We start from the raw sequence: 25,185 nt of genomic DNA on the forward strand, positions 1-25,185 counted from the left end.
TGAGGGAGACTCTGCACCCTCTCTGGGCACCCTGTTCCAGTGCTCAGCCACTGCACAGGACAGAAATTCTTCCTCACGTTCAGGTGGAAGTTTCTGGGAATCAGTTTCTGCTCTTTGTGCTCTTATCCTACTGAACACTACCGAGCATAGCCTGATCTGACAGCCTCCCTTTAGATACTAATAGATATTGATGAGGTCCCATCTGAATCACCTCTCCCGAGGCTGATCAGGCCCATCTCCCTCTTTCCTCACAAGTGAGATTGTCCAGACCCTTGATGAACTTTAGCTCCAACACACTGGGCTCCGCTCCAGGGACAGCGCAGCCCCTCAGCCCCGACCGCACCGCGGCCGCCTTTCGGCAGGGCAGACTCGCTCCCTCCCTCACGGCCTGCCCCGAGCGCCGGGACAAAGGCGGCGGTCCCGCCCGGGCGAGGCGGAGCCGGGCCGGGCTGAGCCACCGCCCGGCCGCTTTATCCGCCCGCCGTGGGTGGCGGCCGGCGCAGTGCGCATGAGTTCGGGGCGGCAGCTCAGTGGAGCCCGCGGCGCTGCTCCGACCACCTGCCCGTCCTCCGCCGGGGCTCGTTCCGCCCTGGGCAGGGAGAGGCGCGGACCCCAGAGCCGGTGAGTGCCGCCCCTGCTCGGGGGGCTCCCCTGGCCCTGTGCGGGCGCCTGGCTGAGGGGTCTTCGCTCCCCTGGGCTCGTCCCCGCCGGCTCTCGGGTCGCTGGCGTGAGGGGGCGAGCTCGCCCCGCTCCGCTCCGCTCTGCTCTGCCTGCCCGCCTGCCCCCGCTCGGTCTCGCTGCGGGGAGAGGCGGCGGAGCTGCTCGCCCTTGCCAGCCCGCCACGGCAATGGTTCGGCGTTGCTCTTATTACTCACTAATGGATTTTTAATTATTCTTCCCTCCTGTTCCAAGAGCAGCGGCGGCCGGGTGCTCCGTGCGCTGCGCGGGCTCTGCGCGGCGGGCGGGACCGGGGACAGGGACCGGGGACAGCCCCGCAGAGCGGCTTTGGGCTTGGGTTGTTAGTTTTGGTACACGGGCGGAGAGGAGAAAAACTATCAGCAAACTGCTGCCCTGCCGTGTGTGAGGCTTGGCTTCCCACTACTGAGCTGTTAAGAATTTTTTTCATCCCTCTGGGTTTCTTGTTCTTCCCTAGCATGACGTAAAATTTCCTTCTGCTTATCGGCAACTTTAAGAAAATACGGTTAAGGAAAGGTTTCATACCTTTGATGTGTGCTGCTCCTGCCTGACTAAAGGGTGATGAGGAACAGCTGCCTTGTGCCTCCTGTTTGCTTTCCGAGTGTCTGCAATTTAGGGTTTCCATTAGAAAAGCTGTTTGTGCAAATACTGGCAGATTCTAGTTCAGGGCACTTTTTTCCCCTTCCTCCTGTCAGGTGCCTTTTCCTTCTCGAGGTGGTAAGCATGAGAAGGCTGGTGCTTCTTAAGATCTTAATCTGAGGTGGTTCGGGTGAGGTTTAGTGCGTGTAAAAAGAAAGCACAGCCTTAAAAACACTCTTGGGATTTCCAGTAATGCAGGATCTCAAGGGCATGTTTCCTGAATAGTTTTTGTTTTAGAGTGGCAGCGAGAGGAGGTTGCTGGAAGTGGAGCTCTCTTGTGCTTGGTCCTGTGCATGGGTGTAGCAAGAGACGATCCTGTGGTAACAAGCATGCAGGTGAAATAGGAAGGAGTTAAGACAGCCTCTTCCGAATTTTTCTAAACATTTTCCAAGGATTTTAAGCTGTAGCAAGTACCAGAAATGTAACAGTTACTTCCTTTCCCCTCCCTTTTTATAAAAGACTTCTTTCTAAACCCTAAAGCCTAAGTCTTAGCGTTAAAAGCTTTTTCAATTTCTGGCTTATGCTAATAAAAAGGTATTATTTTAAGACTTTGATACAGATCCTTGACTAATGCAGCATTGTAGATGGCCTTCCTTGTACAGGCACTACTTTAAAAAAATTATTATTTGGCTTTTCTCCTTCCTTTGCAGGAATTACTGTTGTATAAGAGGGAAGCTGATGTTTAAACAATAAAAGGGAGGAAAAACGTTGCTTACTTGGGTCTCTAAGAAATGAAGATATTACTTATTTCTCAGAAATGGAGTAGATTTTCCCAGCAGTGTCCTTCTTATCAAGGATTTGTTTGGGGGTTTTACTATAGGGAGTGAACGAGTAGAATGAAGTTTTACTGACTAGAAGTGCAAGTAATACCTGGCATTAGAAAGGAGCAGGGGGATTTCTATATTGCATCTCTGTTTTGTCAGTAGTAAAAGTCCTCTCATCGTGTTAGTTATAGCTCCTTTTTCTCTGTATGCCTCTGAGAGAAATATTAACCAAGAATGTTGGCAGACGGATTGCTGGTTGGATATAGTAACTGGAACAACTTAACTCCTGAGCAGTTGACAAGTCTCAGGCTGACTGACCTTCTGAAATACTGGAGCATGAAAATAAATGAGCATATGAATGTGGCTTTCAAAGCCAGCCAGACAGGCTGTTACTGTTACCAAATCCTCCCTCCTCCTTTTTTTTTTAATTAAATAATAAAAGCAAGTGATTTTAATTTCCAGTATAACTAACTGCTTAAATGTATTCTTTTCAATTGGGTGTGTATAGATGATCCTTGTACCAAGTAGAGTCCAGGGCCAAGACTCTACTGCTCTTTTTTTGCCAGTGCTGTTTTCAGCTTTGTTTACCTTGGGCAGGCAGACCTTTATGTACTTACATAGGAATGAAATGTCCAAAATTAGTTAATTTTTAAAGTAAACACCCATGCTTTGTGCTTCAGACGTCCTCTGCTTTTTTCCCCACACCAGCACGGCAGTCACAAAAAGAAACATAGGAGAGCAGCCTAAAATCTAGTTGTGAGACTGTGACACAGCTGAACTGGGGCTGAAAATTGTCTTGCTATCCTAAATACTGTGTAAAACAGGATTTGGCTCACCATTGCTATGACTGTAGCAGCAGTTACATAATGAAACCCTAAACCCCAGCAATGCTGCACCTGTAACAAGACAGAAGTTGACTAATTACAGAGGCGTCTGTGCCTGAAATTGTTTATGTACACTTCATGGTTCTAAAGTGTTGGCTGTCACAGATAGCACCACCCTGATGTTAACAGGGGAGATTTAAAAAGAGTAACTTAAAAAGAATGGGACTCTTTCCTTGTTGACATTTGCATAAGGCAAATTGAAGTCAGAGGAGAGCTCAGCCATCACCTGGATGTGTTTAAAGCCCCATGTAGGGCTGGAGAGGCAGCTCTGGGTATCACATGAAGTGCTCCCACTGAGCAGCTGCTTGTCATCAAATCTCACCTGGAGAGTCCCAGTGAGAGCCTTATCATTGCCCTTAGGTAAGACCTTAATCTACAGAAAAGTAACTGCTTGTCACTGGCTGTAGCTTTATTTTTAGTTGGGGCAGGAAGCAGTGCTCTCCCTCTAAATGAGTGGGAAATGTGAGCACTTCAGGGATCTTTGGTGGTTTAATCCACAATGTTGTGTAGGAGCCTTTGCCACTGGCCTTCATTTCAGGCAACAAGACTCAGCTGATGCTGTTGCTGATGTAGTGACCTGGGAACAGAGTTTATTTGCAAGGGAAAAAGCAAAGATGTGTGGGCACTTCTTTTCCTGTCTTGAGGGTGGGCCAATGTGCTGAGCATCATCAAATCCTGCCCTGGTATTCCACTGCCTTGAAAGAAGGAGCATTTCCCAAACACTGCAGAGAGCAGTATGAGGTAGTGATGAGCTGTGCTCTTGTGCTGGCTTGGTTTTGTGTAACAAAGTCTCTGAACTGTAGGGTCTCAAAGCAGTAAAAAGGATGCTCTTGAAAATCTAGAAGGACCAGTTAAGAATGAAGCACAGTATGGATTCCACGTTTTCTGGTATCATCAGGCTTGGATTAATGTGGTCAAAGGTGTGACCTTAGGCATTGTTTCTGAGCAAAGCATGATTTGGAGAATTCAGTGTAGTAATTGAATTACTACTTGGGTGATGAAAATGTTGGTTTGTGATTGTTTCCTTTCTTTTTTAAGTGGTTGCTACATTTAATTTGAGATCCAATTCGCTGAACCATTTCAGCGTGTGATGGAATGTCCTAGTGAAGTCAGACAGATTTAAGTTTTACTGAATTGGTGCCTTGCCCATCTAGTTCTTTCAAAAATGTATGTACACAGGATTAGTTATTTCACTGTTGGCAGCTCTCACAAATTCTGGTGTGAGTTGTATGAATGACATTCAGTGTGTTTCTTGAGGCTTCAACTTCCAGTTTTAGAGGACTGAGAGAATCTTTGTTTTTAGCTCCAAAACTAACGGATTTTGTAGCTCCCCAGCCTGTAAAGGAAAGTTTGAATTGTCACAAGTGTGCCACAGAAGCCAGGAAGTTTAAAACAAAATATTGGGGTTACATACATTGGATTCTGGGAGACTTGCATGGTTGTTGTCACTCTGTAATTACTTTGATGTAGTTGCATATCTGTCATGGGCTGCCATGAGAGCCCCCTGAGTTCACACTTGGCTAAATATTGTTCAGTCCTACTTGTCACCTGTTCTGCAAATCAATATTGATGTCCAAGGAATTGTCTATAAAAATGCTGTTGGCCTGGCTCTCATTTAGTAGATATTACTATCATTGCTATCATGGATTCTCTGTCTGTGTATTTTTGTTGTTGTTGTTCTTTTTCCATGAATGGTCAGCATTTCTATTTGGCCATACTGTGGTGACAGTCCCCCTCTAAACAAGGGCAGGAATGTTTCCAGGTTAGTGGATGTTAAATAGCCATGACTGTTTTGAACACATGGGATTTTTCATGAGCAGATCAAGACTGTGAATCATACTCAGTATTATCACAAGCTTTTACACTTATGATATGGAGAAGAAAAGTCAGAATTTAACCATGTTGGCCAGTTTTGGTTTACCTTGGTTCCTAAACATCAGCTGTTGTTTGTTGTTACTTCAGTTTTGTTTTGTTTCTTTCTGTAAGAGCAACTTATAAATTTACTGTCTGATTCTATGGGATTTTTATGTGTTCAGCAAAACCTCATCAGTTTATCCTGTGTGCTCCTGGAATCAGTCAACTTGCCTGTGAGGTTTGCCCTCTGTAGGCAGTACTGTTACATAGTCTATTCTTTTACCAGAAAGCTTCACTCTTACTGTATGTCACAAGAGTGGGGTTACCCCTAAAGCTCAAGGATTTACTCAGTATTTCACATCCTGAAGGAGGTGAGAAGAATTCAGTTGCTGATAGCCCTGTTCAGAAGGAGGAAATGTGCCCACCATAACTAACCATCAGTTAGTTTGGAGGAGTTTGGAACAGCAGTGGCTCAGTGAAGACATGTCATGGGCCAGCTGGTTTTGTTCAGCTCTGGTCTGGTGCAGCTGGTTCACAGGTATGTTGCAGGAGCACTTAACACAAGGCAAAATTCATGAGGTTATTAGACACAAATACCTGACCTGTTTTGGGAAGCCCTGTGGTCTCCTGACCACAGCACGCAGGAATCTGAATGAATTCCTGCTCTCCTTTGCCTTGTTTTACTGCTCTGCTGCCAACTGTCAGAGGCTGATGAAGATCTCCAGTCTGCTCCTGTACCATCATTTTTATAAAACCCATCCCATGGTAACACTTCTAATGACCACAGAGTGTTTGCAGATGTTTTTTTCCAGATGCTTAACTCTCCAAACTCAACCGCCACCATGGAGTGCAGGGTGACTGCCAGTGTGTGCATTGCTGTGTCTGTGTACAGCTGACAGAATAAACCAGCCTTGAAGTTCACTGGCCACTTCTTCTGTTTCGGTTGAATCACTGAGAAAGAGTTGGTTAAGAACAAAGGCAAAGTCTGTGTGATGCTCAGGGTGCAATGAGGCTTAGAAATCTATCTCCAGAAATGTTTCATGCAGAGAGTGTTCTAGAAATTGTATGTATAGTGAAAGGGACAGACTGATCTTGTGCCCTTTTAAAAATGCATGATGATTTTCTAAAAATTGTCAACTCACCTTAAGTATATTGTGCAGTTAATGGCCTGGTGCTGTCTGCTGACTTTTGGCTCCTGGCTTACGTAGCAGTTGATTTTTAGCATTTAAATGTCTTGCACTTTTGTGGGATTGATCTTTTTGCCTATTAAGCTAGTCTTCAAACAGGATTGTTAATAAAAAATTCTTTCAATCTCCTGCTACTATAGAAACAGTCCCTTGTAAATGCTAACATTGAGCTTCAGTGAAGTAACCTTAGTCAGCAAAACTGTAAAAATATCCTTTTTGAAAGGACAGACCACACCTTATCTTTGATGGCAACTTAATAGATTCTCTCTGAATTATTTGCCTCTGTCAAAGCAAAATTAAATCTTTGGAGGTGAAATTCAGTGCTAACTTCAGAATCTTTCAATTTCTTCCTTCTACTCTCTGAAAAATGTGCATGATATGTAACTTGTATTGTTTTAAATAGCTCATGAAAGCTATCTCTAGTGTAACCAAGAAGTGATCACTTCAGATGATAGAATCACATCTGCCCTAAGATGCATTTCTGGTTTATTATCTGGGATCCTCTCTCCAAATAGCACAGTTTCTGTCACACTTCTGTGCTCCTGTGTCACGATCTGGTAATTTTTTATTATTAATCCCTAATGGTACAGGCACACATCTCTTAAGCCAAGCTAAAAAATACTCAGCTACAATGACTGAACAACAAATCCCATTGTGAGCAACTTTCATATTTAATGCATCTCTGAAGGTCACGAGGAACAGCTGCCTGTGGTCCTGCTGTTCCTTCTCTCTGAGCAAGCCTACCTTAATTTTGAACCCTGCTTGTTACCTTGGCAATCCTACTGAAACAGTGGGTCTGGAAATTCACTAGATCCTTGACTATTTCTATCTTAAACTTATAAAGTCTTTCCCTTAATAGAGATGACATACAGAGGGTGAAGGGACTTTAGTGTTAAGCATGGTTAGGAGAGGAATTTGTCTGTAAAACATGCTGTATGTATTGCAGCAGTGCTGGGCAGCCTCATGTCAGCTCTAGCTGCTCTAGACACTTTACAAAGGTGTAGGAGTTTCTCAAAGCATGAAGAACACAGCAAAGGGGAGAAGAAATAACGTATATGAGTGGTTATGATTTTATTGACATGTACCTTTGATGTGGTAAAGGTGATGTAAAAGGTAGAAGGGGGAAAAAATCTTCCCCCACACCTTTTCTGCAGGCTCACAGACCATTGCACAGCTCTCAAGCTTCTCTGAAATGAGTAAAACTCCCAAAGAAGCCAGAGCTTCTAACACAAAAGCAGGACCAGTGCTGTAATGTTTGATACTGGCTCTTGTGTGGGCGGCTCTCTGAACCAGTTGCACTCACTGCCTTTAGTTATTGTTCAGGAGCTTTGTGAAACCTCTGAACTGCAGCTCCAGAATGAGTAATGGGAGCTTGCTGGGAGCAGAGGTATTTGTTGTTATTTATAATTCGTGGCTTTAATGTTTATTGCTGCTGAATCTGGGTGTTCCCGCTGTCCTGAATGCAGATAGCCTACCATGAACTTAGTCCTGGTTAAACTGAGGTATTGCTGTTGCAGAAAGCAGAAAAATACTCTTAAGTACTTCTCCCTCAAAATCTGGGCCTCTTGATTTGTTTCTTGGTAACATCAATTAATATCTTCTCCTGGTTAGTCTTTAAATGTGGGTTTTATTTGTGATATCTATTGTCATCTGTAATTGTAATTTGATAGCTGTTGTAATCTGCAGCAGTGACTTCTCATAATACAGTCCATTAGATGCTCATAGTTTTGAGTGTAGTTCTAGAAATCTCACAGTTGAGGGACTGAACAAACATGGCATATTCAGTTTATATTGGGGACACCTGGATAAAAAATTCAATGCTGCCATTTAAAATTGCTGAAGAGGAATAACATTTGCCATATGTTGAATGTCAGTAGAAGCAGTCACCTCTTGCTGGTCTCTCTTTTCCATCTGAACATCACCTTGACAGTCATAGGATGGAATCTGAAATCAGTGGGAATTTTCTGTGAATTTCAGAGGTGTCAAGATGCTCTGATAGTCTTGCCTTCTAAAAATGATATATGTGTTTGTGTGTGTTTGTTCAAGTGTAGGATTTCAGAGGAGTCAAGATTTTCACTGATAATGTTGGCTTCCAAAAATTCCATATATTTTCTTGTGTGGATGTGTTTGTGTGTGGCTTTTCAGCACCACGGGGTTTGTTGTAGATGGAGCTGCTGCTGTTTTCCTGTTTAGCTTTCTGCAGCAGCCAAAGGTGCAGCAGCTGCTTCAGTGCTCCTGTGCCTGCCTATCCTGAGAGTTTGAGAACCAGGACCATGAGCATGCTTCTACCTCTCTGGGCACCACTTAAAGCCCATTATCCTGAGGATGCATTGTAGCACTGATAGCTAAAGTTCTTAATAAAAAAAAAAAAAAGAACTGTTGCAGACATCTTTTTGTGAAATCTTTTCTTAGGATTTTCTCTCTTCTGAGAAGCTGAGGCCTCAGAGACAAAATGTAAACAATGGTTATCTGCTGCTGTGGAATGCATCAGGTGTGTCTGTGATCGGGCCATTTTGAATGTTTACAATTAATGGCCAACCACAGACCAGATAGCTTGGACTCTGTCTGAGCCAGCTGCCTTTGGTATCATTCTTTGCTATTCTATTCTTAGCTAGCCTTCTGAGAGACTAAACCTTTCCTTCTATTTCTTTTTAGAATAGTTATAATGTAATATATATATCATAAAATAATAAATCAAGCCTTCTGAGCATGGAGTCAACATTCTCATCTCTTGCCTCATCCAAGAGCCCCTGTGACCACTGTCACAAAGAACGTTCTTTTTGTGTAGAAGTAAGGCTAAATTTGATGGTTAGACCTAATGCTCATAGGAAGGGCTGTGAGATGTTTTTGTTGTGGCAGCCCAGTGCTGTGGATTGTGGATGTGCTTCCAAGACTTGCTGGAGTCCAGCCTAGCTGCATTGTGTGGGAGCTTTCCCACAGGACACGTTGGTGCTGCGGCACAGGCGAGGCACCTCTGGTAATGTCATAGCCCTCTCCTGGGAGGAGGGATCAGCGGGATGGAATTGTTGCTCACTATTGGCAGATGTTATCTCACTGCTATGAAACACTAATCAGCTTACCAGAAGGCTCTGGTTTCTCAGCCCTCAGCCCACAGCTGTGGGGAGCAAGGAGAAGTAATCCGATTGAATTGGAAATGCAGGCTTGACTTTGCTTCTCGTGTCGCCTCTTGAGCCATAATAAAGGGAGAAGCACTTGGGAAGCAGGAGCATCTCATTTAATTGGTGCAGTGTCAGGGGAATGGTGTCCATTTCCCAGCTGGCTGCATCTAACCTGGCACCTCAGAACCAGCTGTTTTGAGGAATGTGGCACTGCTGGCCACGGGTCACAGGCAGGCTGGGTGCAAAGATGGACTGTTAGCAAGCAAGGCAATTTCTCATTGCAAAGGCTGCTTTAATGTATCACAGTGAGAAATGAGCCAGGTTCTATGTTTTGCCTACCCCCCTGCTCATGCTGTTAGTGCACTAAGATGATTTTTGTGTTTGTGTCCTTGAGAATCAAAGAAAAAGTTCTGCCAGAGTGTTTTGGGTGATGATAACAATTCAGAGGTTTTACAGAACTGGGCACTGAGAAAGCTTAAAAAACTGGAGACTTTTCCTCTAGTGAGTGCTGGTGCATATGTCTGTTTCAGTAAGTGTCTTCCAAATGTACAAGTACTGTTTCTTCATGGCTGAGTGAAATAAAAGCTCTTGAAGCTTTAAAACGCAATTTGTAATGCTTTGATGCAAAAATGGCACCAAGTTCTGCTCCTGGATCTTTCACCAGAAGCAGGTGGCATAGAGCTGCTTCAGTAGCACGAGTTAACTGCAGCAGTGTTAGGAAAAGAATGGAGTTCTGTCTCCCTCATGTGATCCCATAAATAGAATTCTTGTTTAAAACCAAATAAAGATAAAAGTACTCGAGCTGTGCCAGTTGGTATCTCAGTCAGTGGGATTTTATTACTGTTAATGATGTGCCATAATGGAAAACACAAACTGAATTTGTAGGACAAGGATATATGCAGGATCCTTGCTTCCAACTGTCCATAGACATCTGGTTTGGAAGCACAAGAGATGGAGTACAGAACCTTTCTATGTTGAATTTTAGTCATCTTTTTGAACAAAACCAGTGTTTTAAGATGTGCCCATAAAGCAGTAGATGTGTTTCAGGACTTAAAGATATGCCCTTTATGAACTTGTGTGGGATCTTTTTTTGACATTTATTTTCCATTCCTTTTCAAGTGTTTCAACCAGCAGGTTTAACCCCATACCACGTTGTTCTTTGTTTCCAGACATGAATAAAGCGAGCAGCCCCACGTAACACGCCGATGGCATTCTGTGCTGCGTCGGGATCAATAGGTCAAGAAGGTGTGATGCCTAGGAATCTCCTGGTGGATCCTCCTGAAATGGCATCTGAAATCTCTCCAGAGCACACACATGGGAGCATGGAAAGGGCTGGCAGTGTGGAGAACCATGGCAGCCAAGCTAGGTGCAGGAATCTTGCCTTGGTAAGTGTTTAATGAGCCTTGTGCTTAGTGATAGAGATTGCATTAATAGCTCTGTCCCACATCATGTGATTTTTGTTTTATTAAGATTGATTTCTGCCATTTCTAATCCTAAGTGGTTGCTGGTGTTGTCTTGGTTGTTTAAACTCAAAGGCCAGAAATAACTTCTCAGCTTTGGTATCACAGCTTGTTATTCTGGTCTGATTGTCTCTGGGAGCTTGGAGAGTGCTTCTCTCCAGTCCTTCCTCCCAGAGAACCAGGAATGGCAGTAAGGGCTGCTCTGCCCTTGCTTTCTTAAATAGCTCATAAAGAAACTTAAGGATAGTGCTGGTTCTACACACTGCCTTTGCTTAATCTCTTTGTTGACACTCCTGAATAAAGGTCTCAGCTCATTCCACCTTAATTAGATGAGTAACAAATATGTCACCATAAACAAAGCTGTGCTTGCATTAGTGAGTATGAGTGTGTGGCCATTTCAATTGTGAGTGAGTAACTGAGGGAGTAGGATGCACTTCTGCATTCTTCCCAATTAGCAGGGTGAATCAGGCAGTGAACTCAGCAGTACACTTCGTACTGTGGCAGCCTAAGCCTAGAAAGTGCAGGTATGGTTCCTTCCATATTTTTTTATCATCCCAACCATTTGAAAAACATTCATTTTTAATTGAGGAAAGAGCACATGTGTAAACACGCTTGCTTGGAAATCTAAATCTCTGTCTTGCCTTAAATATGGAATTAGGCTTTCTGTCTCCTTTCCTCTGCCCTCCCTGATAATTTCCTTTGAATGTGATAGTTTTCTGTGAAAAAGTGGCAAAATCTGTATTTATCTGTATACCTCAGACACACTCATGGTTTTGTGCTACGTTGTGAGCTTTCTGGCACCTGGAGGCAATTCAAATGCAGGTCCTTTTTTTCTTGTTTCTACTGAAAATACTTACTGTTAATATGACACTGTATCCTTCAGTTGTGTTGCTAGTTAAAACACAAAACAAGTATGATGAAATTTAGTTCCTTAACTGTTTCTGATCTGTTCTAGAAAAAAGTTGTGAAGGGTCAGGGTGGAAGAGGTTAAGAACATCATTTGGACTCAGGAAGTTAGTGTATGTTGTTTGTTTTATAAAAGCTGGTTGAATTTTAGAGAATTACAGTGGAAGTAGTACTTTGCTAGAGAATTACAACTTAATCTTACACAGAATTGCAAGTTAATTTTGCTTATTACTCTACCTCTAGTTTCAGGTTTACAAGTAATAGTCAATCGTGCCATGTATAAATCAGTCTGTACAGTCTCATTGCAGGTCTGCTGTGTCAGAAAATGACATAAATTCCCTTAGTCCAACTAGATCCTGCCATGTGATAACCCATATGATGATGCATCAGCTAGAATTGGAATCCCTTCCTACTCTGTAATGCAGTAATTTATAGATGGAGTAAAAGTTACCTGTAGGCTTGGGCAATTCCCATCAGACCTGTGAATTAGCAGTTCACAGAGCCTTTCATTTGTCTTGAGTTTGTGCATGAAGACAGTGAATTGTGCACCAACAAATTTGATTGGGATGCCACAGATGCTCTTCCTGATTTTTCTTCCAGCAGTGTAAGTAGGTGACGTGTCCAATAAGGCTGGCAGCTTGCATGTGTGGAGTAACAGGCTGGACAATGTGAATTCTTCAATACAGGCATAATTTCAGTTTCTGAATTTGAGAAGGGGTCTGTGTTAAACTGAACATGAAGGAAATTCTGCTTAATTGCTGGAACATGCTCCTAGAGAAATTATCTTGCTTCAGTAGTTTTGCTATGAAAGTTTAGAAGATGGCTTAATGAGAAGAAAGGGGTAGATAACTTTGTGTAGACAAAGAATTTCTATTATGCCAGTTCTGAGAAAAGTGGGGAAGTATTTTCAGGCACACTAGGCCTTCCCTGGATCCTGAAACAGAAGCAACTAAATACCTAACTGCCTCTTCATTTATCACTTTCCTGGGTCTGTTCACCTAGAGACATGGCAAGAAAGGTCAGGATTGGCTTTGATATTTTGGATTTTTGTAATGGCATTGCAAAGGAGAGAAGTGACCGTGCTTCCTATGACAGGCCCATAGTGCTGCAGGTTTCTTCCTACTTGATTGTAAAAAAAACAGGCTCTGAATCTTCTCAGTGTCAGACTGCATTAGTTACTGAATATAACCTTTGTATTGCATCTGTGGAATTCAAATAAACCCAGGGATGTGATAATAGGGACAAATACTTGGACTGGCTTTAGCCTTTGCTGACTGCTCACAGCTGGTTTGGCTGACTCCTGGCTGGTCCTGCATCCTGTGTGTCTGTGCTGGCACTGCTTGCTGGGAGCTGGTTGTCAGTTTAGGAGTGACTTGGAGATGGACATCAATTGCCATGTGCTAAAAAGGTCTTAAAATTCTGTATGTGGGATCCTTCCCAGTCAGCTGTTGTCACTTCAGTTTCATTTTGCCAGGTTTCTCAGCTTCTCTTACCTATATAGTGATGCTTCCAGTTATCTTTGACAATTGCCTCTAAGCCAAATTAATTTTTTTAAATGGAAAGCAAGATGCTGCCTTGATTTCACGAGTATTTCCACAGAAATTATAGATGTTCAGGTCTGGACTTATTCTGCCAAATCTGTCACAGCAGGTTGAGTTGAGATGGGAGAAATGTATGCCTTGATATCTTCATCTCACATGAACTTTAGTAGCCATAAAAAACTGTTCTATATGAGGACTAATTTGCACACATATTTTGGTTTCTTTGTTATAAAAGGTATCCATACACCTGCTTGAGAGAAGTGTATTCTCTCAGTGCATGGAATCAGTTGCACTTACCCAAGGGTGAGGGCAAACAAAACACTCTGTTCTTGGCAATTCTAGCTTCCAAAACCCGGTCTGTAATGACACTGCCAGACATGTGGTATAAGAATTAACTTGCCATGAAATACAGTTGCAGCAATTTAAGGACACTTAATTCAAAGATAAAACTAGGTCTTGGGGTTTTTTGGAAGCAATTTGCCTTGTTCCATTGACTGAATAGGCACAGACCAGCTTCTTAAAGCCAATCCTTCTTTCAGTGCTTATCTCTGGTAATTGGACTGGGTATCTATTCTCCATGAGTAACTGCTTTAATTTCCAAGTGTGAATAATGTGCTAGGACAATTGTGCTACCTGTGAAAACCATGGCAGAGGTGCTGGTTGTACCTGAAGTGGGCTGTGCTAATTGGAACTGCACTAAGAAGAAGCTGTGTCAATGCCTCAGATCTGTTGCTACAACTTCAGTACTTCACCTTCTGTATTGAACATGTTTTACTGAGTGACAGCTTTGAGGAATAGTGAGTTCTTGTTATTCTTGGTGGATCACACTGTGTTCTATTTTTTTTTTTTTTTTTTGCCTTTGGATCAGACAGATCCTTGGTTAATGCCAGAGTTCACCACCACTCTTTTTGGGGCAGTGGTGGCCTCTAGAATTTGTTCAAGTGACTGTTTCATTTGATCACTAATCAAATGGCTTAAACTGGGAGAGGCCATGACTTCTGAAGAGATTTTGCTTGTTCTGATTGTTATTTCTTCAAACAAGCTTCCTCTCTGGCTCTAACAGGACTTCATAGCCAGTCACTGGAGATGGTTTGTCCCCCCTGGATCCCTTGTATAGTACAGGTGACATTCTGAACATTGGTTACTTAGGCATGAAGAGCAGCTATGCTGTGAGCAGTCTGAGCTGGCTCAGTGTTCTGTTTCACACACTCAGCCATTTAACTCAGGGCTGACCTGGTTGTTTTGTAGTTATGGTGTCTCTTGTAGCCTAAAAATTCTTTATGATCCTTCTCCTTTTTTAGATCGGTACAGATAGTCCAGATGCAACAGACTTGGCATTCTGGTGCACCATGTTTGTATCTCTTTATCTCAGCCTTCCTGAAGAGAATCCACTGGGAATCCAGTGTGGATTTAGGGGTTCTGGAAAAGGACAGATCATGTGTCTTTATCCCACTGCCAACCTTTTTTCCTCATAATTTGAATGAGTCTCGTGATGCTGAGCTGCGCTTCGGGTACGTTCAAGGGAAAGTCCTGACAAAGACTCCTGTTGTAAAATTGTGTTTTTCCCCCTTGACATTGATACTCCACAGGATTTACTGTACTACAACACCTTTCACCGTGTCCAAGGGCTTTGCCAAATAACAACACATGAAAAATGAGAAGAATTTTTGACTGTTTGCTTTGTATGGCTACGGCTGCCTTGGGGCAGGTGGAAGCCATTCCTTACAGGGTGTGGAGAGAGCTATGCTGTGTTTCATCCACTTTAAGCTGATGTTAGTATGACCTGGAAGCAGTGTGTCTTGGGAAAATAAGAGCCTGACTCCTAGCAAGAAATGATCTTGCTGTAAAATGTGCCAGGGAGAATACAGATCCTGAAGGCAGTTTGGGCTCTGTTCACAAACTGTATCATTGTGCTTCAAAGCAGGATCTGGTAGATAGACATTATTCCAGCAGGTGGGCAAATCTGCTTTTTAAACCTTGCTGATAGACATTCTTAGACTTCCAGAGTGTTTTCTTCGTATATTCTGCTACTCTTTACAGAATACTTGGATTAAAGTTTCTGTAATGTGAAAGTTGACTTCTACTTGTCCCACCTTCAGTGAATGTAAAGAAGATTTGTTGCAGTTATATGGGTGGTCAACTTTTTATATATTAAAATACTCTCAGGGACACAGGGCTGCATCTGCCCACCCCCCATCCATTCTCCCCTGTTCTGAATGTAACATGCCCCCCCATTATTTGAGCCTTCCTGTGCAGTTGCACTCACAGCACTTCATGCTTTGTTCTGGACTCTGTCCAGCTTGGCTGCATCCTTTCCAAAGTTCAGCAACTGAATCTGAACTCTGTGTTCCGAATGAGGATGTGCTGTCATGTCATCACCCTGGTTAATATATCTCAGAATGAGATCTGCATCCCTGAACAGCAGATTTTTTTCCCTCTTTATGGCACTTAAACTGACAGAATCACAGATTGCACAGGTACCTTGCAGTAACTTCATCTCAGCATCATTTTTTTGTTCATCTGGGAGTTCATTTTTGGGGGCCGTGTCATAAAGATTTCAAATCAAGGTATGTGACATCTTGGGCTTGCAGCTGTTGGTCAAGTCAAGAACCCTCTCATGAGAAATGAGCTTGGTGTGAAATTACCTGATGTTTTTATAAAAATTATTTAGTGGCTTTTGCCTGAAATGTCTCCCTGTTTTTCTCAATGTTGTTCTCACGATTTCTTTTTCCCTTTAATTTCTACAGGCTGATCAGCCTAATTTTGTTTATCAAAGAGATGTCTTCAGAGTTTAAGTAGATATTCAGCTTGCTTTCTTTAAAACTAGGTTAGGAGTAATTTAGTCAGTTTATGACTTTAGCTCATCTTATTTATCTTTTAAGTACTTGTAGATAATTTGTTTCCTCACTTAGGACCTTTTGATTATATGCTTTGCTGCCTCTTATGAAGCACACAGTACAATTATGCTCGTAAACTGAAGAAAACAACACTCAATATTATAGTCTTCTTCACCAAATGAAATGGTATTATCAAAACCATCAGATAGTGGGTTGTAGAGGAAGCACTTTTTGACACAGCACACAATTACACTCTGGAACTCCCTGCCACAGAATGCTGTGCATGCCAGTCATTTCCATGGCTCAAACAATAAGACAAATTCATGCTAGAAAAGCTCATTAAGGGCTGTTAAACACACAGATGCCTCTGCATCTGGGAAATCTTTAAGCCATGTGTTGCTGGAAACTGGAAGGATTTGGAGGAGGAAAAAATACACCCATCCAATATACAGCAACACCTCCCACAGCCTCTATACTCCTGTGTCTTCATAGCTGCTGGAGGCTACTGAGCTAAAAGGGCTTTTGGTCTGATCCTGTGTAGCAGTTCATGTTCTTAGCTGTAATTCACATGCTTCCAGCCTCAGCAGCAGCTGTACAATCCATTCCATTTCCCTTTCCTGTAAATCTAGTCAGAGGTACTTGACTTCTTCTGTGCTAAAGCTTTTCTGTGTGTTCTGATACAGGTCCTGCACGCAGTGCTTTCCTTTTCACCCCTTCTAAAGTAGAACTGCCTTGTTGCTAACAGACTGTGGCCCAAGAGGTGCTGCAGTGGCCTTTGTGCTACACCTTAGAATAGTTTGCTCCCTTCATGGTTCTTTTGAGAAGCACCCAGTCACTTCTTTCTCATGGAATTGTGCCTATTAATTCCTCAGTGCTGTCAAGTGATTGATAAATCAGTTGAATCTGGCATTCTCCTGGTATTTTGCTAATTGAAGTGTGGTTCCTTAGCAGGTTTTAGAAGATTTTTTTTAAGCACTGCAGATGTCTTGGGATTTCCTGTGGTGTTCTGTTTCTGTCAAAGCTGTGCTGGTCTTAGGGTTTTAGATCAGGCTGTGATGTTCAGCATTTCTTCAGATGTGTATGAAAAATTGTGGGCCTCTGGATATTAAGTCATTGTATTTAACAGGTAGGAAAGGAATCAATTAATCTTTCCTATGAAATAGATTCTATTCTTCTTTTCTTTCTCTTATTTCTTTATTTTTCCTCTTTTATACCAAACAGTGTTTTAACAGACTCTTTCCTGTTTGGCGTAAGCAGGAAATGTTTGGCTGCAGAGAGATCTAAAATATTAATGCCAGCTGAGTATACTCAGCTATTTCAGCTGTTTTCATCCCAAATTTCTTCTGTCTGAGCAGTCTTTTTAATCCTCCTAATTTAATGTAATTTAAAGCTGAAGCACAATATTCAAGTTTCAAATTCAGGCTGTCTTTTGACAGTAGTTTTAAAGGTTGCAGTGTTAGGTGTATGTGAGATTTAGTTTAGGGAGGTGTGTTTGTGTATCAAGAGTAAGGAGTAGATGGAAACTATGAGGTGAATAACTCAAGAAGCTGAAAAGACTTTTCATCTATTAAAAAGCACAGTTTCATTAAGAAAAAAGGAGGCCTGGAAAACCAGCCTGGAAAGAATATTAACTGTTCCAGTACTTGGAATATATGGAAAATTGCAAATAGACTTGGTAGCCTTAGTTAAAACTGGCCCCTTTAAGTTACAGAAATTCCTCCCATCTTTCTGAAGGCTTTGCTATAATACAAGTAATACAGGTGGGAATAAAGCAAGTCACTGCTTGCTTTACATCTCTGAGCTCCTTTGGTTTGACCAGCCTGAGTAGGTTTGTTTTTTTCCACTGTGATTTTGTGTCTGAAATGGGATTGTTTCCTTGGCTGGCAAACTGAAACGTATCTGGCCTGAGGGAGTTTCTATCCAGACTGGATGCCTTGCATCTCAGTGCAGTGCCCTGACCTAACACTGCCTATTCTCCAGAGCTGTTGGCTTTGGTTTTGTTGTTTGTTTTGTTTTGTTTTTTCTGATGGAATGTGACATTGATCATCTTGAAGGGAGACTGCGTGAGGAAACAGATTGAAGTGCTAACAGAGATGAAATTGGCCTTTCACATCTTGGTATGCTACTTATTACAAATGTGTTTGCAAAGGGATGGTTACTCAATTTAGATCCTTTACCTAAAGGGACACCACAAGATCCATGAGAGATGGTTAAATCAGGCAAAACTCTCCTGCAAGTCTAACCTGTCATGGAAAAATGTTCAGTCTTGCAGCACAGAAAAGGATGCAAGGAAGGGCTTTTGGAAGTCTTTGCTTCCTTGCTTTATTCCTTGCTCAGCTCTTGATCAAACAAATGAAGCTCATGTGGGAGCAGTTTTTTAGGTGCACACAGTAATTCCTGTACCACACTCTGGATCTGTTGCCACTATGAACTTCTTAAACACAACCCCCTCTTCTTCTCCTTTGCCCTGTAAGTCTGGCTTTTGCAATGAGCTCACCCTCAACAAAGGCTCCTGGAGTCCTGCTCAGCCCCAGCTCAGGGCTGCCCAACAAGGGCTCCTTTCCTGTCATTCTCTCGCCTACTAGACATAGCAGCCCTATGAGTATTTGGGTGGGGAAGGAAGGAGATTGCAACATCCATTAAGGAAAAAAAAACCACACACACAAAAAAAAACAAAAAAAACAAAAAAAAAAAAAAAAAAAAAAAGGAAGGCTTGTCTGTCTCTTGCTTTTCAAGTGCAGCTGTAAAACTTTCCTTGGCCTTTGAAAACTGACATGTGGTGGGTGTGAGCTGTGGACTACGTCAGCCTTTGAAGTTCATCTTTTAAACCAGCACTGGCAAATGGCATCCAAATTTTAGCTTTTCTAGCAGTTTTGCTGCAAGCTGGAATAAGTTACTTATTCTGACAGTGCACTGTGGATATTAAGACTAAATTAGAAATAAGCACACCTCTGTACATCTTTCCCTCCTACCAAATGTTCTATTGGCCACACAGGCTAAGAGCCTCAAACCATTTATTTTCTCATCTGTAACATTCTGAGTGCTTGGAGATCAACTGCCCCTGGGTACAATGCAGCACATTATATTTCTTAATCTATAGGCATTATTTTGGTACAGAGCCATGTCATTCTTATTTTTAGTGCTGAGAATGGGGATAAAAGCTTTGTTTGTGCAAGGAGTTAACAGGTAGAGCTGCACACAGGTTTTTTTAGTCTAATCTAATGTAAGAGGATCTGAACAGGCACGGTGAGTTTGAAGCAAGTTGTGCTGCCCTAGCAAGAACGTGCTACCTCTTGAATATTTGTACTGCATACCTTTATGTATTTACCTAAATTCTCCCAGCCCTCCACTGAGAAGTAGCCTTTTTACCCTGTCTGCACGTGCAATGAGGTGTCCTTGGCACTTCTTGTTGAGTTACTGACAGCAAAGTTTCCAGTATATGCTTGGCAGGGGAGAAATTCAATCCAGAAAAGGGAAAACCTCACTTGATTTTCAACAATATATACTTGCATTCCAGAACTCACACAGGCCTCTTGGGAAATGTCTTTCCTGTATCCATTGTCCTAATGCAGTGCCTTTCTTAATCACTCTTTGTCATCTCCAAGCTTCTGGAAAAGTGAGTGTTTCCCAGGGTGGAGGGAAAAGAGAGCATTGCTGCCCAGCTTCACATAGTGATAATGTGGTAATCAAGTTAATTAATAGCAGTGACTCAGAGAAAATGAAGATTGGATAATCCAACGATTATTTATCACTCCTGTGGTCTACAGGATTATTTCCTGCTGAAGAAAATAGCCCAAGGCACTACTAGGGAATACTAGGGAATACTATACTGCTAGGGAACAGGTCTTCATATTTGTTCTTGGGTTTTCCTTTCTGTAACTCAAAGGTAAAATCTTTAAAAATCCTCTCCCTCCTTACTGTTACCTCTTTGTAATCTCTTATGTACCTCTGGATAATTTATGGTTTGTAGTGCCAGAGACACTTCTCAGCTCCAGCATTGCTTCTAGAAGTTCAGTCACCCTTTGGACTTGAGCAAAAAGGGAATCAACCCATTTCTGGGGCTCTCCTGAGTGCACCCTTTCCCTCTCATGTTGTTCCCCAAGCCTCATCCCTGAATTTGATACAGAACACAGTTTGCCCCAGTTTGGAAATCAGAAGAAGCCATCCTAACCCCTGCCAAGGCACAGGTGTGCAGGTGTGTGTAGGGCTTTTTATTTTGGTGCTTTTTTTTTTTTTAGTTGCTCTTATGGCTTTTATGATCTTCAGTAATTTGCTCTGTACAACTCAAATGAAGACTTCTTTGCTAAACTAAAGGATGTAATACCAGTTGCTGCTGGTTTGGTTTTTAATTTTTTTTTGTCCTCTAGCATTGTAATGTCTAAATGTCTCTTTGGGAAGGTGTCAATCTTTAGGTTTTTTTTCTTTTTTTTCCCCATAGGATGATGAAAGTTTGAAATACTTAACTCATGAAGAACAGGATGTTCTCATGTTCTTTGAGGAAACCATAGATGCCTTAGAAGATGACCTGGAGGAGATGGCCCTACGTGACAGTGGCATCCACTGTCAGTCCCCAAGGTCAACAGAAGAAAATGTGTCCAGTCATTCAGAGACTGAAGATATCATTGACTTAGTGCAGTCAACACCTGAGAGCAGTGACCATGAAGGCCCTTCCAGCAGAGATACAGAACCAGGTAGTTGGGTTTCTTGTGAGTGTGGGTTTTCTCTTTGATCCAGCCCTGACCTATTCCAGTTCTCTGTAGAAAGTGTTTAAGAAATTCTGTACCTCCCTTACTACCTCAAGATAAATTTGTTACTCATAAGGAGCTCTAAAGACTGTGATTTTCATTTGTCTTGGGGTTATTGAAATTCTTGCTGTTGCTGTAACTTTTTTTTAATAATTTTTCCTTTTCCCTCACGGGTGTCGTGCATCTGATGAAGTTGTTGGTTTGCTGTCTCAATCCTCTGCCTGCAGACTGAGTTGTCACTGTTGTGCACAGTCATTGCAACAAAGCAGACTGTATTCACCAACCTGTTCATGCTCTGCTCTTCCCCAAGACTTTTTAAGATTTTTCCCAGGAGTTTTAAGATAGCAGATTGTTTTCAGTGTTACTCTGTGTGGCACTGAAAGGCATATGATCCTATCAGTGAGTTTGTGACAAGATAGCATATGGCATGTTGTTTTTGTCACCCCTAGAGTGTGTTCTCTCTGTGTTTGGACAATGAATCTATCAGTGGGACATAATTTGTCCTCTCCTGGCTGCTTTAATAAAAAATAAGAACTGCAAAACTCTTATGAAAGAGCAGCCATTGAAGCACAGTGAAGCAACAGGCAGACTGTGAGTGAAGGGCAGAGAGAGGGCTGGGATAGTGACACGTTGTAAACGTGGTGATTTGAGCTAGAGCATTGCCTCAGAGATGCCATTGCTGGGACTTCTTATGGTTTCTTCTGGCTATGTGGGCTGAGGTTGAGTTAGAAAGGTAGAGAGAGGGGAGAAATGCTGCTTGCATTCTGCTGTGTCAAGAGTTAATGACATCTCTGCTGCTTTGCCTTTTAGTGTTGGATGCCCCTGGGAGAGCCGAGAGCCCTCAGCCAGCTGTACCTGCTGACCTTCCCCCACACCCCCCTGCCCCACCACCAACGGTGTCTGAGACCCTTCCTCTTCCTCCTCCACCCCCTGCTCCAGTGCAGCATCCAAAGTTGCTCCGTTCTGTCCCCACTCCTCTCATCATGGCCCAGAAGATCTCGGAGCAGCAGGGGGAGAGCCGGGCGCGCTTCCCCGGCGCCCTGAAGGAAGGGAATTCCGATAGGAGGAAAGGCCCGGTAGCCAACGGTGATTATTCCATAGCACCCAAGCACCCTCCTGCCCCCGCCCCCAAACTGCACCGGTTCCCAAGCAACATCAACATAACAAATGTCAGTGGCAAGGAATTCAGCGAGACCATTTCCAAAGCAGCGGTGAACGTCCAGGAGCGGCGGGCTCAGGTGCTGGCCAACATCAATGGGGGAGCTCTTCTGGCAGCTGAACTGGAGGAGAAGCTGCACAAAAACGATTTCTTGTCACGTAACAGAAGTTCTTCCCTACGGGATCTCTCCTCTGAGCAAACTCGCTATGAAGCCCTGACAAAACTCGGCCTAGTTAAGGGAAAGCCAGCTCGGGACCAAGTGGACCATGCCCCAAGCACTCAGCAGCCTGATGTGCAGCCCAAGCAGTCAGAGGCTGTTACCAATGGATACCAAAACATCAATGAGATTTTAAAAAGCGAGCCCAGCCCTTTCCTTCCTATGGGCAAAACTGTAACAATCAGACCAGAGGTGGCTCTTGCCACTAACAAAGTGAGCAGCCCACAGCAGAGCACAGAAAAAAGTTGCAATGATTATAAACAAGCTGGTGTAAGCCTGGACATGAGGAGGAGGTCGGGTTCTCTGCCCAGACCTTCAGGGTTTCGGTCCCAAGGGATAACGGTGAAGTTTTCCGGCCGTGGCTCCACTGAAGAAGCGAGGAGAGAGGCACTCCGGAAATTGGGACTGCTGAAAGAGACTGCCTAACTTGGATGGCAATGTTGTGGCAGTAGGGGGAAAGTCGTAGCATGGCTTTGTGCTGGAACAGTCCCAACAGGATTGGGATCAAGTGGATTGGAAGAGAAAAGGGAAAGTTCTCTGCTTCAGACCAGCCAGGAAGGTATTAGACACTGTGGAATGGCCACTTGTGTTTATCCCAGGACTGGCACCACGTAGGGCCATGTGCAGCAGTGGGGTTTGGCTCTCCTTCCTACAGAGAAACTCATCTGTTGCTCTCTGTGACTAAGAGGAATTTTATTTAATTAATGCTGGACTGTAGCAGGCAGCATCTCGTTAATGAAGTGTACAGTGCAGTATTGTTGTACATAGCAAACTGAACGGCAAATCTTGCTTTTGCTCTTTCTGAAGCCAAAACAAAGAGCTCTGTCTGTCCTGCCCACATGTCTGTCTGTCCATGGGAGCCGGAGATAATGTCACAGCTGAAATTTCTGACAGTGTGACACCCTTCTGTGACTTTTTGTTGTCTGTGTTATCTGGCTTGGCTTCTTTCCCTGCCTGTAGTGGAGTCTTCTCCCTCCCTCACTCTCCCCTTGACTCAAAACTGTGCCCAGGATGGCTTCTGCCTCGACCTTCTCCTGGGCAGAGCAGCCCAAGCTTTGCTGGGTGACTGCCTCACTCTGCTGCTGCTGCACCTGGAGTCTGCCCTCCCCTCCCACCACCTGCTCCTCTGTCACGCCCCAGCGTGTCCAGGGAAAGGCACCTGGAGAGCCTCAAGGATATGCACTGACAGCCAAAGAGTCTCCTGACAATCTGTGACCCCAGCTGCTCTGTCCCAGGGAGCATCTCACAGCAGAGAAGCCATAGGAACAAGTTAACTTTGTACCAAAAGCAACACCTGTATGTTAAAAGTCTTCTCTTTCACATTGAGGTTCCTGGGAAGGAGATGCTACTTCTTGAGCAGTAGCTGTACCACACAAATTATAAGTTCTGTTACTTCTAAAACTGTCATTTGGTCTTCCTGTAGTTTGACAGCCCTAATAATCCTCTGTTCACAGCCTTATTTGATTCTGCCCTGCCAATGCATAACAGAAATTACAGCCAAAATTCTTGCAGGCTATGTGGAGCTTCAGGAGAGCTGCACATCTTTCCTGAATGGTCCAGTTGCTGGTATTTTGCCTTTGTTCAATAGACAAGCCAGTAAAGATGGTCCCAAAATATATTTTGTGTGTTATTATGTTTTTGGGTTTTTTTTGATATGGCAAAGCTGCCCTTCCACATTGCAATTCCTTCCCTTTTTGTATTACCTGAAAACATCAAGAATAGCCACTTTAAAATCAAATGCCAAACTCCTTTTTTTTTTGTTGTTGTCATTCCTTCATGTTTGATTTCTCAGTGTTTTGGATTTTTTTCTAAAGGGAAAAACTGACTTACTCTCTGCACTTTCTGAAGCCTCGACCAAGGCACTCCTTCTCCAGAGTAGCTGAGCAATAAACCTTGGAGAAGAGGAGGGGTGGCTACAGCAGAAACTGACACACCCTTTGGCGAGGAGCTCTGACATAACTGTGATAAACAAGTTTGTAGTTCTTGTGATAAAGTATTTCAAACTTGCTGAGCTGTACCTGTAAATGAAGCTGTCGTGAAGGAAAAACCTTTGTGTCATTCTCAACCTGCCTCATAAGTTAAGGGATTTTTTGGGGGGTTTTTTTTGTTGGTTTTTTTTTTTTTAAATTATCTGCTTGCCGCTTAAATTTTTAATTGTGCTGTTACGGTATCTGGCTGGTTCTGTTATGTAGTTACTCTTTTCAGCGTTTTCACTGGGTAAGTGATCATGTTCCTCATTGTGACAGGCTTGCTATACATCAGCAATCAGTAATTAAAATATGTGGCCGTTCCTGGGCTGGCAGAGCACTTGGGCATGCATAATCCAACGTGAGAGGTGCTGCTGAAGCAAAAAAAGGCTGCTTGTGTGCTGCAAGTAAAGCACAGGCTTGTTCTGCTGGGCTCTGAGTCTGCAGTCCTAAATCAGAGAGACTGGGAGCACAGAAAATACACCCAAGCATGTGCTGCAGTGCAGGCTGGAATGTGGATAATGCATCATAATTTATTAACATAACCTGATAAGTAAATTTAAATGTTTCATGGCCTTTGTGCTTTTAAATCCTGGTAAAGCAAATTCTTCATTAGGAATGTGAAGTGCGTACGAAGCAATCTCCACATCTAATCATTTCTGCCAGCTCTTCTTTGAGTTGTTTACAGCTGAGAGTCCTTGCTAAGCAAACGAGGGGGGAAAAACCCTGACACTGTTTCATTGAAATTCAGTCTAGTTCAATAACTCTGTAATGTCACCCTACTTAAGAATACCCCAGATATTTAATGTCTAAAGTTGCTGTATGCTGAATTAGCTGGATCATGTTCTCTCATCCTTTGTGCAGGGCTTTGTCCTCAGCTGGTGGGAAGTGAGAGTTAAATTCTTCATTAGGTAAAGCAGTTTCTGCCCAGGGAGGACTTGGAACGAGGTATTCATTGTGGCCCTTCATCATAGCAGATAAATTCTTCTCTGTGCCTAAAACTGTAGTGAGTAAAGCCATGTACTAAATGAAGTTAAGTCTAGCTGCTAATAACCTGTATATAAATTTAGCTCTATTTTGTGTATCTTGTTTTGTGTGTATATGTTGCTGTGATTTTACTTTCTTTCCCTTTGTGCTAGAGGTAACTGTCTTGCACAAATCTGATAAATCATCTATTAAACTAGAATAAACCCAATGAAATGATGGCTGA

The 25,185-nt window shown here is 43.0% G+C and overlaps 1 protein-coding gene across 1 annotated transcript; it reads left to right on the forward strand.

The window, feature by feature from the left end:
* Nucleotides 1-532: 532 nt before the first annotated feature.
* Nucleotides 533-25,185, forward strand: PROSER2 (proline and serine rich 2). The gene is made up of 4 exons (XM_036401597.1): nt 533-621; nt 10,313-10,528; nt 20,326-20,578; nt 21,443-25,185. Exons 2-4 carry the CDS (start codon nt 10,349-10,351, stop codon nt 22,432-22,434), a joined length of 1,425 nt encoding a protein of 474 aa, XP_036257490.1. The 5' UTR covers nt 533-621; nt 10,313-10,348; the 3' UTR covers nt 22,435-25,185.

The sequence above is a fragment of the Molothrus ater genome, chromosome 5, assembly GCF_012460135.2.
Source record: "Molothrus ater isolate BHLD 08-10-18 breed brown headed cowbird chromosome 5, BPBGC_Mater_1.1, whole genome shotgun sequence".
Classification (NCBI taxonomy): domain Eukaryota; kingdom Metazoa; phylum Chordata; class Aves; order Passeriformes; family Icteridae; genus Molothrus; species Molothrus ater.

Bases quoted from the DNA above. Each gene is read 5' to 3' on its own strand.
- PROSER2 (XM_036401597.1), top strand. From the start codon at position 10,349: ATGGCATTCTGTGCTGCGTCGGGATCAATAGGTCAAGAAGGTGTGATG. The intron at 10,529-20,325 runs GTAAGTGTTTAA...TTTTCCCCATAG, and splicing joins GGTGCAGGAATCTTGCCTTG to GATGATGAAAGTTTGAAATA. The intron at 20,579-21,442 runs GTAGTTGGGTTT...TTTGCCTTTTAG, and splicing joins CAGCAGAGATACAGAACCAG to TGTTGGATGCCCCTGGGAGA.